This window comes from Colobus angolensis, unplaced genomic scaffold (genome assembly GCF_000951035.1).
Source record: "Colobus angolensis palliatus isolate OR3802 unplaced genomic scaffold, Cang.pa_1.0 Scaffold71, whole genome shotgun sequence".
NCBI classification, from domain to species: Eukaryota; Metazoa; Chordata; class Mammalia; order Primates; family Cercopithecidae; genus Colobus; species Colobus angolensis.
The window spans coordinates 11303185-11322676 of record NW_012120821.1 but is presented as its reverse complement, the minus strand read 5'-3'; the positions used below and the strand labels follow the sequence as shown (position 1 = coordinate 11322676).

The 19492-nt window shown below is 43.9% G+C and overlaps 1 protein-coding gene across 3 annotated transcripts in view; it reads right to left on the bottom strand.

Annotated features, from left to right (window-relative positions):
• Positions 1–19492, bottom strand: part of CDK5RAP2 (CDK5 regulatory subunit associated protein 2) — a 201248-nt gene that overhangs the window by 146254 nt on the left and 35502 nt on the right. For all 3 annotated transcript variants that reach the window (XM_011927417.1, XM_011927418.1, XM_011927419.1), the window contains exons 5-8: positions 15876–15952; positions 9209–9332; positions 6540–6694; positions 626–788 (exon numbers count right to left, since the gene is read on the bottom strand). In XM_011927417.1, the coding sequence (XP_011782807.1) occupies positions 626–788; positions 6540–6694; positions 9209–9332; positions 15876–15952 (519 nt within the window). The remainder of the gene's footprint in view (positions 1–625; positions 789–6539; positions 6695–9208; positions 9333–15875; positions 15953–19492) is intronic.

Genomic DNA, 19492 nt, shown 5'->3' with positions numbered 1-19492 from the left:
AGGATGGTCTCGATCTCCTGACCTCGTGATCCGCCCGTCTCAGCCTCCCAAAGTGCTGGGATTACAGGCTTGAGCCACCGCACCCGGCCCTCTGAGCCTGTTTGGAAACTTGACAAGGAGACCATGAGCTCTACCTCGCCAGGTGGCTAGGAGGATTGAACGAGGTGGTATACAGAACCCCTCCCATCCTGCCAAACCCGATACAAGTTAGTCCCCTTCCCACCCTACCTCTCAAGTTGCAGAGACCAAAGTTGGCCTCACACCTACTTCTAACCAAAAAGGCAAGATGGAAAACAACGCACCACAACTGTATCGTAAGAAAACCCAAAGGATGAAAATAAAGTCCCCAGGTAACAACAAATCAACACATGGTAAAACAGAGGTAAGCAGGTAGGGATTGTTTTTTTTTTTTTTAAGCAACTCTTTATAGGAACAGGAGGCTGAAAAGGAAAAAGAATGTCAGGGCCCCTGACAAAGGCAGTTTCTGCTCACTCCTCAGCTGACAGGGGTCTCATATTTAGAAGCAGGCTGTGTATGAACCATGAGGCCTGAATGTGCATTCCATCTCCCACAGAGGAGTCTGGTTGGCTAATTAAAGTCCCCTCTTCATGTCCCGTCACCTCACCTCGGTTTCTCTCTCCTTTTCTTCCCTTGGAGCAGCACAAAGTCCTCGGAGCTCTCCAGATGACACATTCTCATCAGGAGATGCCATCTGAGATTTCTCCTCTTTAAGGCACTGAATTAAAGCTTCTTTGCTCTTCAAAGACAGCTTCAACTCCTCAATCAGTCTAAAAGAGAACAAAATTTAAATATTAATTCTAAGCTGTTCTCTTAGCTCAGTGGAGCAGGAGGAGGAAGGAAATGGGGCCAGATATCTTCAAAGTAGACATATACAATGGCTGAACATAAACAGAATCACATTTTGCAGGTAGGAGATGAAGCACCAGAATTCACGTGACATTAACTGGTCCCCTGCCTGCCTCCAGTCAATTCAACTCTGAGCTTCTAGACTCTAGCCAAGGTGTGCTCCTATTCAAATACCTTCAATGGCCCCCACCAACAGCAGTGGACTACTAATTTTTTTGGCCAAGAAATCCTCTCTCCAAAAGAAATGTCACTGAAACCTTAGCAATCAAAACCAATGAAGCAGAGTTGTTCAAGTGAGTGTGGAAAAAACGGCATGTCTTGCCAAGGCTTCTCAGGGCAAAGTTTAAAAACACTGACTTTCAAGATAAAGGTGAAACTCCTTTCCAGGCATTCCAGGTCCCAGGTCTTAGGACCTACCAGATCAGAGGCCCCTGCCTCTGATCTGAGACAGCTTCAGTCTCACAGGAAACCATCGCCCTCTCCATCTCCACTCAGTAGCCTCACTTCCAGTTCTCTCCCAAAGCCAGACTGTTTCATGCCTCTACTCCTTTGCTCATGCTATTCCCTCTAGCTAAAAGGCCCTTCCCCACCCTACCCCCACCTCACCCCCACCTCTGACACCCATTCATCCTGCCAGAGCTAATTAAGCATCACCTCCCCTCCAGGAAGTTTTGCTACCTGCACCCCTAGTGCCCCCCTCAGGAACAGCTGAACATATCCATCTCTGGGCTGTGTTATCAACTAACACAATATAATTACCAAATTATCCCATATCAACTGCCCCTTGGGCATGGCAAGTAATTCAATCTCTCCGAGCCTGTGCCTCTTCAGCTACAAAATAGGGGTGACTTGTGATTGTGGACTGGAGACAAGCTATTTAAAACAATCTTGCACTGCTCCTAGAATATGGTGGCACTCAACAAATTACAGTTGCTACAATTATTACTTTTTTTTTTAACATGCAACAATTAGCATTTTGTCAGAGGACTCTCAGAATAGCCTTTCTGCAGCTAAGCCTAGAAAGCAACTTCGTTTGGTAGAAAGAACAAAGATTTTGCAGTCAGACAGAGCTGCCCTAGTGAAGCACAGCTTCCCAGGATGAAGGTAAAGAGGGAGACAAAGGTAACTGAAGTACCTAGCAATGTACTAGGACACAGGGTGCCAGGCAGCACCAGTGCAACACCCCAGAAAACCTGGAAAGAGGTGTAAGATTGCCCTCTAGGGGCTCAACTTTGAAATCATCACATAATCAATGAGAGAGGTAGTCACCAAACTGTAAATACTTAAAATTGAAGCACTGTGTTGTATGTAATTTTACATCAATAAAACTGACTTTTTTTTTTTTTTAGTTACCTTAAAGCAAGTTCTAGATAGAGAATAGAAACAGTAGGCAGGCCTGGTGGGGACTCCTGTGGCCAAGCTGGAGCACCAGGCCCATCTAGGGGAGGGGTAGCCTCAATCCAGCAAGACGATACCCAGGGCTGCCAATCTCCTAGGTTTTAAAGAGAAGGTGGAAATCCAGACTTCTGCATGAAATTCAATTTTTTACATATTGGCAACTAATTCACACTTTAAAAAATACTGTAAGCCAAACAGAACATATCTGTTGGCATATTTGATCTGCAGGGCTGCCCAGTATTAACTGCCTTAAAGACACAGAGCAGCTCAAAGGCCAGATTGAAGGCAATAAAGTAGCTAAAGCATGCACCTTTAAAAAGGGTGGTGGGACCCCAGAAAGATATTGGCGGAGTCCATCCATCCACGTGAGGGGTCCCTGGGCCCTAAAGATTCAACACCTTGCCCTGCCCAACAGTGAGTCGATCTGTGTCGCAGATCTAGATCCATCTCATGAGGGCAAAACCAAGGACTCTGGCTCCAGTTCTCTGCTAACCACCTGACCTTGACTTAGCTTCCTAGGCAGGCCTGCCTTCAGGGAGGGAACATACTGATCCTACAGCCAGGAGAGTTTCACCACAAAAAGGGCCACAACCTGAGTAAAAATCCAGAGCTGGCATCCGACTACTGCACTGGTCTCTGGGAGTGTGCCTGGGACACAGCTAGCCCTGAGAGACAGCTGTATTCACAGGACTGACACATTGGGTTTCGGTGCCTGTCCAGCCAGACCTATGGGAAATCCCAGGAAGATGCAGCCTTTAGCAAAGCCCTGATCCGATATCCATGGAGACTCCACCACCTAGAACACAGTAAGTACTTGATACACGTTAACCCTTCCCAAAGTCCTCCTTCCAAAAAAGATGAGCAATCAAGCTTCTGTGGCACATGCTAAGAGGACCACTCTCCTCTAGGATCACCTTAAAATGTGCCAGGCTCTGTACCTTTATGTGCTGTTCTCTCTGCTTGGCAAAGCGTCCTCACCCAACTCCCAGGACTCCTTGTCTTAACAAGCCCTCCCCATCCCACGCCCAGGCAGAGCTGATCACACCTTGCTTTTGTCACAGCACAGAACCCTGGGCTCACCTTTATCACAGCATCCATCATGACATATATTTTTTTAACATCTATCCCCTCCCACACTGAGAGCACAATAGAAGCAGGAGAACGTTCAGCCCTTCATTCCCAGCATGCATTCCCAAGGCCACACTCAGTGGTTGGTTAAGGAATGAATCTATACTTCCTTTAACTCAAGCTTTAATCCATACACCCAGCCACATCCTAGACTCCACTCACTGAGGCTCACAGGCCCTCAAACCCAACACGTGCCAACTGAAGGTATCATCTTCCCTCTCCCTCCACCCAAAAACATTTCTTCTTTTTCCTTTTCCCCCCACAAAATTCAATAAACTGCACCACAGCTGCTCATGCTCAAAACCTGGGCAAGGGCCAGGCGCAGTGGCTCATGCCTGTAATCCCAGCACTTTGGGAGGCTGGCAAATCACCTGAGGTCAGGAGTTCAGGACCAGCCTGGCCAACATGGTGAAACTCTGTCTCCACTAAAAATACAAAAATTAGCCAGGCTTTTTTGGTGGCGGGCAACTGTAATCCCAGCTGCTTGGGAGGCTGAGGTAAGAGAATCACCTGAACCTGGGAAGCAGAGGTTGCAGTGAGCCGAGATCACACCACTGCACTCCAGCCTGGAGGACAGAGTTAAGACTCCATCTTAAAAAACAAAACAAAACAACAAAAAAAACACCTGGGCAAGGGTGTGTCACTGTAGCCATTCCCCTCATCCCCCAAATCCAATCAGTCACCAAGTCCTTCAAGCCCATCATGTCTACCCTACGTTCTAGACTGTTTTCCTCCATTCCCAGCTCTGTCACCTCCGCCTTGATCACCATCAGCTCTTTCCTGGATTTCTGCATCAGCCTGAGAACTAGTCTTCTACCCAGCCCCAGCACCAATCCATTCCCTAAGGGCAGCCAGAAAGACCTTTCTAAATTTAAATCTGATCGTGTCATTCCCTGAAGCCCCACCTTGAACTCTTCGGTGGCTTCTTATATGCCTTTAGGATAAAACTCAAATTCTTCAATAAGGTCCATGTCACCTCCCCAGCTTCCCTCTCCTCACCTCTTCCCCACTCCTTTCCTGAACACAGCACTCAGGCCAGGCTATGTACCCTCCTGTGCCTGGACCCTGCCTGTTCCTTCTTGCCTCAGGACTGTTCTTTTACTTCCCCTTTCTTTGTCCAAGTAGTTCTTCCTCATCCCAGTACTTCTCCCAGGAAACTTTTCCTAATCCCTCTAAACTGAATTCAATAAAATGTTAACCCAGCATTGATCCTACTTAGCCCTTATCATCCTGCTCCTCCCTCCACCCCTCCCACCCTGCTGGATGATAAGCTTCAACTCAAACAATGAGATTCCCGGGGAGAGGAACCCAGGCTGTATCACTCCCTCTTACATTCTCATCACCACTGTGCTGAGTGGAAGATGCTCAGGAAATATTTGTTGAGTAAAAGGCGTAAAGATCCAATAGAATCAATGAACTAACTGCTCAGCATCTGTCAGGCCCCTCAGAGGGCCTTTTCTATTCTCTCTGTCCCAGGACCTCTTTTCAAACCTATCCCAAACCCTCTCCTTCCCCTTCACAGGCGCCAGGAATTCTGCCAGTCGTTTCTTCTTTGGTGGCTGCTCACAAATTCTATTCCCTGGGTCCCCTACTCCCAGTTTAACTGCTCCAGACCTGTAGCTCCCCAAGGAAGACAAGCCCATAAGCCTTCTAAGGGCTTCACTGCTGATGGGTTGGCAGAGATACAAGGGAACACAGAAATGGTTCTGTGGAATTCTCAGTCTAGTGGCTCCATGGGTGGTGCCTGGAAAGGGCAGTACTCTGAGGGGAGGCTCAGTAGGAGGGCACATCCCAGGGAAGTTTCTCTTCCTAGCCATGAAGTCAAGAAAAACACAAGGTCTCAAATGGGTAAACTGAGATGATACATATTCACTCCACCGAGGTCCATGGGGAACCCAGTTTCCTTACTCACCCTGAAATTATTCATCATAAAACTTTCATTTTCCAGATCAAAGCTAAGAAAAGATCGCAGAGCACCAAATAAATGCTTGCACCTCCAAATGCTGAAGCTAGGGCACTTACATGGAGGCATGGGCTCTCCCTCTGGGTCTATTTACTTCTCTTTTACAGATAATCCCAGCCCAAGGATTAGGATTTGCTCATCTGATTTTCCAAGCAGCAGACTCCAATCTCCACAGGTAGTACCAAGGCAGAAGTAAAAGCAGACAACAGTTGAGAAACCAGGCAGTTAGGCCAAGCACCTAAACAACACAGTAGTGTTCGCCAATGCAGGGGGCAGGCACCAAATAACCAAGAAAACAGAGCCAGTCAGTATCCTCTGAAAGAGATCATTTGCTTTAGAACAATTTCTATCAAATTCCAAGCTCAGCTCTTCAACAGATACGTCACAAGTTAGCCAGCAGTTGGACTTAGATTTAGTTAACCTTCCACTTAGTGACTGCCAAAATAAGGCAAGAGTATCAAAATGTAAGGTTTATGGTAAGCAATAAAATCAGCTTTCTCCTGACAAGTTTTTACCAAAAGTTTGGTTGCAAAATACGACGGGCACTAAGGATTGCCTAAAGGCCATATCAACTATCCAATAGACTAGAAGGCATCCATTTTATCGTGGATCATCAAAGAGCTCTGTATTTGGTCAACACTGTTTTATTTTTGACACCTTGCCCTGTACTAACTTGTGCCTTGGGCTGCATTAAAAGATATGATGGAAAATAAGTCACATGGAATTCACTGGTATTTCTTGTGGGGGCAGTCACTCACTGTTCACTTTCGGAAGAACCACAAGAGAAATTTCCTCTGATTGTGCCAAGTAAAACTGGACTTCTCCTGAGTTACTAGCTTGTTTTACCTCATTCGCAATGTGAATCTTGTCTCTATCCTTTTTCCTTTGACTCCCAGGAAGCTTACGGGCAAAATCAAATGCTAACTTTAGTATCTGAGTAGAACTTTTCAGCATGAATGTCTATCAGTAGACTATCTCTGACCTCATATGACTATGCTATTCCTTTTCTCTTCCTCCTGATTTTCTCCGTAGTTTTCTTTCTATCTAACTGTGCTGGACTTGTTCCCATTAGTCACTCAAGTCCTGTGGGAAACATGGGGAGAAGGGAGGGATAAAAAGGAAGAAAGGAGAACACGCTGCCAGATAATGTGATGTCAGGGTACGACAGGGACAAGAGCCAGACCTGTCTTTCTCATCCAGGACCAGAGCCATTGCCAAGTCCCCCTTGTGCATCTTCTTCATCTCTGAAAGCTTGCTTTCCAAACTCAACCGAAGAGCCTTCTCCGTTTCTGTCCCTGCGAAGGCCTTTTCCAGTTCTGCTTGGGCGGCTTTCACATCCTAGAGTTAAATTAAATGCATTTGATGCAATTTTTCAATACAATTGGGAACATTTTGAAAGGAAATTGGATTAAAATATAAATATTTATGACTTTTTCTCCAGCACATTTCCCCTCCCTGAATTGTACTATACATGGAGAGAATCGGTAATAAATACACTTGCCAGCCATTTTTCCCTCTTGTATCCTGAAGCGTAATAGGCATTTCCAATGGAAAAGACTCAACTCTGTAAGAACTGTATTTTTGGTTTTGAAAAATCAGATCAATATTTACAGCTTCAAGAAGAACAAGGAGAAATGCTCCTCTCAATACTAAACATACATAAATTCCAAAGAGTCAACATAATTTTCATACAAATTCATCCCACACACCCCCACCACCCTATTTTTTTAAGATAATGACTGAACAATTCTAAAGTACATTTTCTACATATCCAAGGTGATTTAGGTGGTACAAAAAAAAACAACTGTATGTTCTTCCCAAGAGGTCAGAGAAGCCAACGAGGAAATTATCTAAATCATGCAGGCAGTGTCTGTGTTAGGGAAAAAGGCCCTGGTGTTCATGAAAGTGACCTGGGAGTAGATATGAATCTCCAACTACTCACACCAACTGCCTCCAATTACATCACAAAGATAAACATCAAAGAGAATTGGGTTCAAAAACCAGCTCTCCCACATACTTGCTGTGTGACCTCAGGTAGTTGTTAAACCTCTCTGAGCCTGAGTTTCCCAATCTATAAAATAGGGATAACTACCGTCCCATCAAAGAGCTGTCGTGAGTCACTGTCAAATGCTTGTTCCATCACAGGAAGCTCAGAAAAAAATGTTGGCTCCCTCCTCCCTGCCCTTGCCCTCCACAGTGCCGCCCCCACCACTATCTCCCCACGGGGCTTCCTGTCACTCTCAATGAAAGCTGAAAAAAATCATGTATCATATTCTTAGACAACAACAAAGCCTGTTATTTACTAAATGCCAGTCTCCGAGCAAGGAGCTTCATTCGTATTATCTCCCATCTGCATCCAACCCTAAAAAGTTATATCCCGAGACAGTAGAGTATAGCAGTTTAGAATGCAGGTCTGAAGCCAGTTATGATATTTACTGCCTGTGTGCCCCTAAGCAAGTGACTTAGCCACTCTGTGCCTGTTTCATCACCTGTTTTTAAAAAAAAAGAAAGAAAAAGGATGACAGAAGTATTCACCTCACAGAGGTTTATTGAAAAGATTACCTTCATGTCTATAAAGAGCTTAGGAGGATGTCTCACACAATGAAATGGTAAGCCCACAATAAATTGTTAATACCACAGTTATTATTACAATTACCGCTGCAAACCAGGTATCACTGTCTTTATTTTACAGATGAGGCAGAGACTCAGAGTAAGCAAATACCTTATCCTAGGTGATAAGGCTACTAAGTGACAGAGCAGAGACTCGTCACCCCAACACACGGGAAAGGACTTACAGGGAAAAACAAATGACCCAGTAAGTTAGATCTCATAATTACACTTTAGCTAAAATTCAGAATTTGTGATCAGGAGAACCTTCTTGTGGTTCTAGTTCTACCACTTCTGAACTATACTAAGTTTCTAACCTTCTCCAAGCCTGTTTAAAACACAGGTATTTGGGGCCTAATAGCTACATACCCTCAAGAGGACAATTTAAGGGCTGATGTGAACATCATAAATGGAAAATTGTAAACTGCAAAAACAGTGCCTGCTCTTTGTATCCAGAAGTGCTTTTGGTGCCATTTCTCTCTATATCTAAAAAGAACCAGTTTCAGGTAGAGAAACTGTGATAAAACAACAGATATCAAAGACCAAGAATTAAATAGTATTACTTAATACTAGCTTAAAATAGATAAGGAGACAGGATTTTTTAGCCAGGAAACATCCTGACTCCCATTCACAGTGATAGGAAATACCTAACTGAGAATAAATAGAAGGAGAAGTGACATGCAGTGCCTAATAGAGAAAATGCCTAATAGAGACATTCTACAAGCACTGGCAGGATGGGTGGAGGGAAGCCGGATACCAGGTACCATAGCTGGATGGACACATGGTAACCTAAAGGTCAGAGTCTGGTTCCAGGCTTGACTAATGTGAGGTAAGTCATTTCCCTTCTCTGGCTTTCAGCTTCCACATCTTTAAAATAATGGAGCTAAACTAGACAATAAGCAGAGTGCTGCTGTACAAAGAGCATGGTCTTTAAAATCAGCATAGTTAAACCCAGGATTAAACCTATTAGTATTAGGTTAGGCCGATTAAACAAGTTAGTACTTCTCTCTGTATTTCAGCGACCTTATACAGAAATGAAGACCACAATGGCCAGTTTGCAGGGTAAAGGGGTTATAAATTATACATGTAAAATGCCTGAAATGGGGCTACAATCCAGGAGATGCTCAATAAGGGTGGCTGTTGTTTCTCCGAAACTGACGGTTTATGAAAAAAGAAACGAAACTGTGCCCACCTGTTATTAACCCACTGTAAGAAATACACTGCCCTCAGGATTTCCAGACTTGCCTTTTCTAAAAGGAGTATTCTTTTGGTTAGGAGATCTTCCACCTGCTGCACCTTCTTTCGAGCATCTTCTTTTACCCGCTGGATTTCAGAGCCACCAGCTTCAGCTAAGCTCTCAACTGCTTTGCTGCAAAAAGAGGCACGGGGTAAAACATGCAAGGGTGATAGTCTGATGGTCATTTCACAGCCCCAGAGAGACAAGGAATATTTGTTAGTCATTTCTCCCACAGACCCGTGCTGAGCTTCTTTTTCTTTAGCTTAATATTTATCATTCAAAAACGCAAATAAGAAAAAAGTAAGAATCATCCACAACCTTGTCACTCAGGATAACTAAGTCAACATTTTAGCATATAGCCATTTGGTACACATCAGTGAATTGATTTTGTTACTTAATATACCATAAACATCCTTTTGTGTCAATAAATAAAAGTCTATATCATCATTTTTAAAGGCTGTATATTAACTCAATGTATGAAATGTACTATAGTTTACTAAATCAATTCTCTATTTTTAAAACATTTAAATTGTTTCTCATTTAACACATTGTATCCAACGATACAAAGTTCTGAGAACAGTGCCTGGTACAAAGTAAGTATTCAATAAATGTTGGTGAAATTGTTTACTGTAATAAGCAACGTTATGATAAAAGTATCCTTGTATGTCTACTATCCAGTGACTTCCTGAGAACAGATTTCTAGAAAGGGAATAGCTGGGTCACAGGGTAAGCCCACTGCTAAGATTTTGGATAGCTACTGCCAAATTTCCCACCAGGGGGCTTCCAACAAAGTATACTTCCACCAGTGGTGCAAGGAGGGCAGAGAGCTGGTCTGACAAACTAACGTGCAAAGGAGCAGTATGCAACGAAAACAAATCTGCAGGAGTAAGGGTCTGCATACTTCATCTTCTGCCAACTGAAGGGAAAAGCATTTTAAATGCATCAGGATCAATCTGTTCACACACTAGCTACCACTTAGGGTATGAAGAGGGGAGGTTACACAAGCAACCTGTACCCTGTGTTACTCTAACATAAAACACAGAGTACACACTGCTAGAGCACCGTGGAATGTTCTCTCCACATGATGGGCAGTGGTGGGAATGGCACGCCCAAATCAGACGCAGGACTACAACCACCGATGCCAGAAGATAAACAGTGTCGGACATGACTGCATGAGCAGTCCTCATCAGATTTCTAAAATGATTGCAGGTTTCCAGAAGGCAAAATAATAAAGGAAATGCTTCCACCTAAGGCTGGTTTCTCAGAAAAACTGCAACAGAACAAATCTATTCACCACCAGCTTCCCATGCCCTACTTTAAAGATATATAAAATTTTTCCAACGGAGAGCCATGTGATCAGACACTCACATGTACAAGCCATGTGAATTTTTTTACTGAGAACAATGGAAAGTCAAGAGGACCATGCTTGTTGTCCAAGTCTCAAACATGAGTCGCCTGAAAATACTTTATTAATATCTTTTTTCTTTTCACCAATAAAGCTTCAGAAGGCCCCAGTGTCATATCATTTTAATGGAATTCAATGTGAACAACTGGAAAGAAAGAACATGGGCTCTGAAGCTGCACAGATCTGCTTCTAAATTTTTACTCTATTATATCCTCAGTGTGATTCTGGGTGAATTATGTAGCCTCACTAAATTACCTCTCACACCTCAGTTTCCTCGTGTGAAAAATGAGATGATTACCTCTCAGAATTAATGTGCTCACATATGTAGGCCTGTTCCTCTCTGATCGGAGTGCTCTGCAGCTAGCCCTTGGCCTCTGAGGCCCACACAGTGCTGGCTCCTGCTGAGCTGCTGTGAGAGGCCTCATTCTACCCTCTGCTGGGGTCTCTGCTGGCCACAGCCAAGGTGCCCATTTCCATTTCCTGATTAATGCCATTGAATGCCATCACCCCCCACTCCTGGGGCTCATTTTTGGATCGCTGTCTTGAATTCACAGTGATTCACAATCATTTCTATCACTCCTTGAGGAGCATTATACACGGCCGAAAGAATTCTGGACGAGAAGCCCTGCCTTCCCAAGCCTTGGATACAGGATTTCTCCAGTAATGAATTTCTGCTACCTGCTCACCAAGGTTTGAGGCCTGGGGCTTTACAGAGCCTCCTCTATAAAATAGATCACCTCTGCTACCCCTTTCCCTTACCCCTCCACCCTACGTACCAGAGTGCAAATATGCTGTCTCCCTCCTATCAGCCCAGGTCTAACCTTTGTGTTTTGCTGTCTGAATCACATACATTGTCAAGAAGCTGACTATAATTTTTAACAAGTACTATTATTACTTAGTTTGTTTGAGTTTGAGTTATACCAGTAAAATATATTCCCAATAATAAATGTTCCAACTTTTCATTTATCATCTCTGTGTTTTACAGTTTCTGCGGCAATAAAATTTATACTCAGTAGTATGGTACAATTTTCCTCTACTAATGGAATTATTATTTTTGTTTGTGTTTTAAAGCTACAGAGATAAAATTTACTCGCAACAATATGACTGCTTTCGTTTTTAATGTCCCCTTATTGTAACTGATAAATATAACAGTGGAAAACCAGCCAACAAATGTTTATTTCACAGCAAGGCACAGCGTGCTCTGGAGCCAGAGCAGCCGCTACACGTTTCCCCACTCCTCGAACCTCGGTTTTCTCTCCACTCAAATGGGAATACTGGCTGCCCACATAATTGATCAAATGCAATAAAGCCTGTCAAGTGCCAGGCGCAGGATGTGGAACAGAGAAGGAACTCAATAAGTGTTAGCTCCCTCCCTCGACCCTTTCTTTCCTTGCAGAATCGGGGCTAACACACAAGGTGGACAGCAAGACCTGAGAAGAGGAAAGGCTGAGAGAAACTGGTTTCATCTAGCTTTCCACCCAACACAAGAAAGTCAGATTCTATAAATGCCAGCCTCACTACCCTTTCAATCCTCCACATTTCCCCTGGATGCTTTTCATTCTAATTATGGTTCTTCAGGTAAAAGCAGGGGCTTTTCCTGTGGCAGATGTCATATCCTGTCCCCATGCCCCACCAAAAATCGTAACACTGAAAAGGGGAGTCAAGGGTATTATATTAACATAGATATTTTCCATCAGCAAGTATCCACCATAGACATACTGCTGGGTGCTAGAAAGCTAGGGTTAAAGAGAAAAGCACGACCAGGCATGGTGGCTCACGCCTGTAATCCCAGCACTTTGGGAGGCCAATGCGGGTGGATTACCTGAGGTCAGGAGTTCAAGACCAGTCTGGCCAACATGGTGAAACCCTATCTCTACTAAAAATACAAAAATTTGCCAAGCATTGTGGCGCATGCCTGTAATCCCAGCTACTCAGGAGGCTGAGACAGAAGAATCACTTGAACCCGGGTTGCAGTGAGCCGAGATTGTACCATTGCACTCCAGCCTGGGCAACACAGTGAGACTCCATCTCAAAAAAAAAAAAAAAAGAGATAGGCACACCTTGCCATTCCATGGTAGATACTGTCATTGAACACATACATAGATATTGTGTATATACCAATACACAATTATCTACATACAAAACTTTAAAAAGAACATGGAACCTAGTGCTGAACTAGAAGTCAGGGACTTGAGTTCTAATGGCAGATGTGACCTTCCCGGCTGGGAGTCATGGCCCTTCCCTTTTCCTGGCCTACAGTCTCTCCTCTATGAAATGAGGGTATTCTTCAAGACTTTCCCAGCTCCCAGAACAATGATGGAATGTAAATGGAAAGTGTTTTATAAACTAACAAGTGTTATGCATAGAGTATTATCATTCTGTACCAGCGAAATCCGTTAAGAGACTGACGCAGGCTAGAGGAAGCCATGCGTGGTTCCAGATCGGAGGCTTCACAAAGGGCTGAGCAATGGAAGGCATTTGGGCTGGGAGGAGATGAGGGGGAGGAGGTCTGCTGAAGCAGAGTTAGAGCAGCAAAAGCAAGAACATTTTAGCATCCATGAACTATGTTTGGGATAGAGTTGGTAGACAGGAAGCTGGAGCAGTTTAAGAATGTTCATTGCGAACATTCTTAACAGAGCTCATGACCTTAACCCCAGACAGGAATCATCCATGACATCTCCCTTCCCATCCATCACTAAGGCCTGTTGATTCTGCTTCCCAAATGTCTGATTCACCCAGCTACTCTGTCACTCGCCTCTCACCTCAACCACTGGACTAGCTTCCTGACTGGTCTCCCAGCTTCCACTCGCGCTCTCTCCACAATCCACTTCCCACCCAGCATCCAGAATGACCTTTTCAAAAACAGAACTCTGATTGTGTCACTTGCTTAAAACCCATGACTGCTTTCCATGTGATTTTAGGATAAAGACCAAAATCTCTAGTGTTCTAGACTTCTCATATTCCCTCAGACCCATACATTCTCTTCTCCTTGAACAGTTTCTCTACCCATTCACCTTGTTAATTCCTACTTGTCTTTCAGATCTCATTTCAAATGCCACCTCCTCAGGGACACCTTTCCTGCTATATAGCCACATCTATATATTTACGCCCCTACCTGGCTGGGCGCAGCGGCTCACCCCTGTAATCCCCATACTTTGGGAGGCTGAGATGGGTGGATCACGTGAGGCCAGGGGTTCAAGACCAGCCTGGCCAACATGGTGAAACCCCATCTCTACTAAAAATACAAAAGTTAGCTGAGCATGGCGGCACATGCCTGTAATCCCAGCTACTAGGGAGGCTGAGGCAGGAGAATCGCCTGGACCCAGGAGGCGGAGGTTGCAGTGAGCTGAGATCACGCCACTGCACTCCAGCCTGGCAGAGTGAAACTCTGTCTCAAAAAATAATAATAATATATATTTACTCCCCTACCTATAAATTCTCATAGCTCCCTTTATTTTACTTCATAGCTCTTTCCCCAACTTTTGTTTATATATTTATTACTCCAAGTATTTTATCACCATCACTCCCACTAGAATGTGAGCCTCATGCATCTGTTTGCATCACCACTACATCCCCAGGAACCTAGTCCACTGCAGCACACAAGAGCCACTTAATACATATTTCTGAATAAATGAATAAAGCTAGTCAGACCACACAAGCCTGAGCAGTTTGGGAAATATACACATTTAAAGATGTGCACAAGCCTCCAAAATACTCAATCCCATGTTTTGCTATTGAGGAGGAGGGTATGCAAGCCTTTGTAAGCTGAGGTTGCCATGTGTATGAGCTTAACTAAAAACTAGTCCAAGCCAAGACCTGCAGCAGGCAGGGGCACTGAGTATGAGACAGACCAAATTCCATTACTGATCTTCAGGTTTGATAAAGTAGATTTGCCTCCCTGCCCAGAAAATAATGTACTTCAAAAAACAACAACAACATTAACAACAACTTGTTAATATGGTGATATTTATTACTTCATTCACTTATTCATTCAGAAAATACCAAGTGTGCAAGTTCAGCATAACCCGGAGAAGCTGCCTACGCCTGGCATCCTGTAGTCTGCTGAAAGCCAACAGCAGGCCAGCTTCCAGTTGCTGGACCCGGTGGCAATGAAGGGAATTATACTGGCCTGGCCCAGAGCAGTGCAGCCGTGCCCTAAACCAAGAACTCCATGGTCCTGGCCTACCACACCCAGCAGGAATTCTATTGTCAGAACAAATGAAGCATTTCCACATAAGCTTCTGGCTAGGATCCTTAGTGAGGCAGCCCCGGGAAGCCTTATTCCACTGTCACAGAACAAAACTTAGCACACTTTGGTGTTGCCACTTTACCCACAACACCCTCTACCACTCTACCTTCCTGGCATGTTATTTTTCACAGGTGTGATGAACTGCTCACCAGTCTCTGATGGGCTCTTCGAGTAGAGGGGTGGAGGGCTCTCTCTTTTCAGATCTTTGGGCAGATGTTAGATTCGAAATACTTGTGTATTTCACAAGTTATTATGTAATAAATGTTTATGAATGAGTGAATAATTAACTGATTCACAGACTGTATTTGCTGAACTGTGCTTGTTGTTCAACATTTGAATAAATGAAAATACTAGTTTTCAAATGTTTTTTAAGGAGTATAACCTCTTTCAAGCAAAATATTATGAGGGTCCCTAGTACATTTAACAGATCTTAAAGAAAAAAAAGAAAAAGACAGTTACTCTGGCTGAAGCCCCATCCTGTCTCCCTGCCTCACCCACCAGGACCCCTTCAAATCACCCCAGGCTTTTACAACAATAAGAATGAACTACTGATATAATTAACAACATAGATCAATCTCACAAATACATTGTTGAGGAAACAAGCAAGCCAGACACAAAAGAAAACCTACTACATAATTCCTTGTATATAAAGTTTAGAAACAGCAGAACTAACAGTGGTCAGAACGGTAGTTATCTTTAGGGGAGAAAGGTGAGTTCTGAGACCACAAAGAGGGCTTTTACGGGGGCTGGTATGTTCTCTTTCCTGATCTGGATGGTAGTTCCACGGGTGTGTTTGCTTGTGAACATTCACGCTGTACACTTAAGATCTGTTCATTTTTCCATAATCATAGTATATCTTAAAAGCTTGTTGAAAAGCAAATAATTAAGTAAAAACAAAAACCTCTTTGGAGTCCTCAGACTCCAGATGGAAATCAGCTGTCTTAGAAAAGTGTATGGCTCTATTTCACTGACCAACCCAGTGTGGGCGACTTGCAGGCTTTCAACAGATGACGGTACTCACGAGGCTTTGACGAGCAGCCGCTCTCTCTCCTGGAGTTCCCGCTTCAGACTTTCTACTTCCACCTTGAGCTCAATGTTCTACAAGACAAGATTAAGAAAGAAAAGAAACAACGTAAAATACAGGACCTATGAAAGTCAACAATGGGGAAACTGCTTCCAGCACAGACTGACTACAGGATGCTTGTAATAGGCAGATGTTAGATTCAAAAACCCTCATTAGCCTCAGGGCACAGGGAAAAGGGAATTATTAAACACTGGTGGTCTCAAAAGAAAGACCTGGATTTCCCAAGACTTGGAGCAATTATGTAAATGCTCCAAGCTTCTAACAGCCAGAGCATTCAAATATCAAGGCATAAATGTCATACAAGGAAGGCTGATTTAAAAATTGTATGCCCTCCGCCAAGCAAATTTACAAGCAATTCTGCGGTGTGTTTTTCCCATTCCAAAGCAATTACTGGTGGTTGTTTACAATCACACATGTGGTGGCTGTAGCAGTGGGAACGTGTTACAGCTTAAAAAAAAAAATAAAACATGTGGATGGAAAACAGGAGGACACATTATGGCGTGTGTCATTTCAATATAAGATTTCAGGGTTCTCACTTACAAAAAAAGCTACCACCACATGGGGCAAGCTGTCTATAAGGAGAACCACAATGTTCTCCAACCAAATGTCTTCCTCTTAACTGAGTGGAACAAAGGGAGTCGCACACAGCCTTGGGCTTACAACTCACGTGAGAATCCAAGACAGAATCCAGGGCAAATGGAATTCAATATGAGACAGTGGAACAGTGGCAGGCTTCTAAAACTTATGCACAAATGTACCCCAGACAGAATATTAGATGAACTCATGTAGTAGATGGGGGTTTGGGTACATAGTTTGTGGAAGACTGCTGTAAATCTACAATTTCTTGGAAATCTCCCTTTGGTTTTTTGTTTATTTATTTAGAGGCAGAGTCTTGCTCTGCTGTTGCCCAGCCTGAAGTGCAGTGGTGCTATCATAGCTCACTGCAGGCCTCAAACTCCTGGGCTCGAGGGATCCTCCCACCTCAATCTCCTGAGTAGCTGGGACTACAGGCGTGCACTCCTATGCCCGTTTTTTTGTTTTGTTTTGTTTTGTTTTTACAGATGGGGTCTTGCCATATTGCCCCGGCTGGTATTGAACTTCTGGTTTCAAATGATACTCCTGCTTCAGCCTCCCAAAGCACTGGGTTTACAGCTCCTCTTTTATTTTAATAATCCATGCCAATTTTATGTTGTACTCCATAATACATGTGTTTTTTATTTTTCGTTTCTTTGAGATGAAGTCTTGTTCTTGTCATCCAGGCTGGAGTGCAGTGGTGCGATCTCAGCTCACTGCAACCTCCACCTCCCAGGTTCAAGTGATCCTCCTGCCTCAGCCTCTGAGTAGCTAGGATTATAGTAGGCACCTGCCACCACACCCGGCTAATTTTTTGTATTTTTAGTTGAGATGGGGTTTCACCATTTGGCCAGGCTGGTCTTGAACTCCTGACCTCAAGTGATCTGCCCACCTTGGCCTCTCAAAGTGCTGGGATTACAGGTGTGAGCTACTGCATCCGGCCACATGTGTATTATTTAAACAAAAATACTTCCAGGCCAGGCACAGCGGTTCGTACCTATAATCCTAGCAGTTTGGGAGGCGGGCGGATCACTGGAGGTCAGGAGTTCGAGACCAGCCTGGCCAACATAGCAAAACCGTCTCAACTAAAACTACAAAAATTAGCCAGGAGTGGTGGCGCATGCCTGTAGTCCCAGGTATTTGGGAGGCTGAGGCAGAAGAATCGCTTGAACCTGAGAGGCAGAGATTGCAGTAAGCCAAGATAGGTACCACTGCAATCCAGCCTAGGTGACAGAGCGAGACTCTGTCTCAGAAAAAAAAAAAAAAATCATTTCAAGTAAGATTTACCATCTCACAGGATATGCCTCCCTCCTTTCTGGCAAGCAGCCCTAGAGAAACAAGTGCTTCAGGTTGAGAAGTACAGCCATGACACAAAGGTCACGGGTGTGTGACCAAAAGGACATGGGTTTAAATTCTGTCTCTACTCTCTACAAGAGGAGACCACAGAGTCAGTGGCTACTCACTTATTCATTCCTTCACTTCGCAGAAACTTACCAAGCACCTGTGAAGGACCGACCACAGAAGACACTGTAGTGAACAAGACATGCTAACGTGGAATACAAAACTAGAAGCACAATACTGTAACTGTCCTTAGACACATAAGTCCACAGGGTGACAAAGCAATGTTTCTCCTTTCCAATCCCTCAAGTGTCAAAAACAAAACATAAAAGCTCCCATGACATGAGGGCTTTAAGGATTAAATGAGCGAGCAAATGAGAAAAGCCTCAGAGACAGGGCTTAAAATAGGTTATCTTCTTCACTGTCAAACAACAAGAACTAAACAAGTCATCTATGAGGCAGAACGTTTTCTTGAAGAAAGTGATCTTTGCATAAAGGACCCTGGGTAACAGTGTACAATGTCTTCAACTGTAATTTTGTGAAAAATGCAGAAACATCCTTCAAACAGAGGATTCTTTTTCCAGCTCTCAGAAGGGTGGAGAGCTTCTATTTATGAAATGATATAATATACTCTAAGTGCTTCACTTTCTGATGAACCAACAGGCACTCCAATTTAATACATTCAAAAGAATTAATACTAACTTGTCCATTTGGCTATTTTTCTCAAGTCCAATATCTCAAGTTATAAACTCATATACATAATTGTAATTTCCAAACCAAAAGTCAGGGTACCTTCAAAGCATAAAATGAAATATTATGAAAGTATAAAAAAAGGGCAGCTTAGTGTGGTGGCTCATACCTGTGAGTCCCAACACTTTAGGAAGCCAAGGGAGGAGGATGGCTTGAAGCTAGAAGTTCAAGACCAGCCTTGGGCAACATAGCAAGACCCCATCTCTATAAAAAGCAAAAATTTTAAAATGCCAGGTGTGGTGGTGCATGCCTGTAGTCCCAACTACTAAGGAGACTGAGATGGGAGGATCCCTTGAGCCCAAGAGTTCAAGGATGCAGTGAGCTATGATCACGCCACTACACTCCAGCCTGGTGACAGAGTGAGATACTGTCTCAAAAACAAAAAGAATAAAGAAATTCATTCTTAAACTACTCTTAAAGAAAGATATCCAAGATATCATTAAGTAAAGCAAGGTGCAGTGCCTCACGCCTATAATCCAAGCACTTTGACAGGCCAAGGCAGGTGGATCACTTGAGGCCAGGAGTTCGAGACCAGCCTGGAGAACGTGGCGAAACCCCATCTCTACCAAAAATACAAAAATTAGCCAGGTGTGCTGGTTCACATGCAATCCCAGCTAATCAGGAGGCCAAGGACAGGAATTACTTGAACCTGGGAGGCAGAGGTTGCAGTAAGCCAAGATTGTGCCACTGCACTCCAGCCTGGGCAACAGACGGAGACTCTGTCGGAAGAAAAGAAAAGAAAACAGAAAAGAGGCCGGGCGCGGTGGCTCAAGCCTGTAATCCCAGCACTTTGGGAGGCCGAGAAGGGCGGATCACGAGGTCAGGAGATCGAGACCATCCTGGCTAACACAGTGAAACCCCGCCTCTACTAAAAAAATACAAAAAAAAAACTA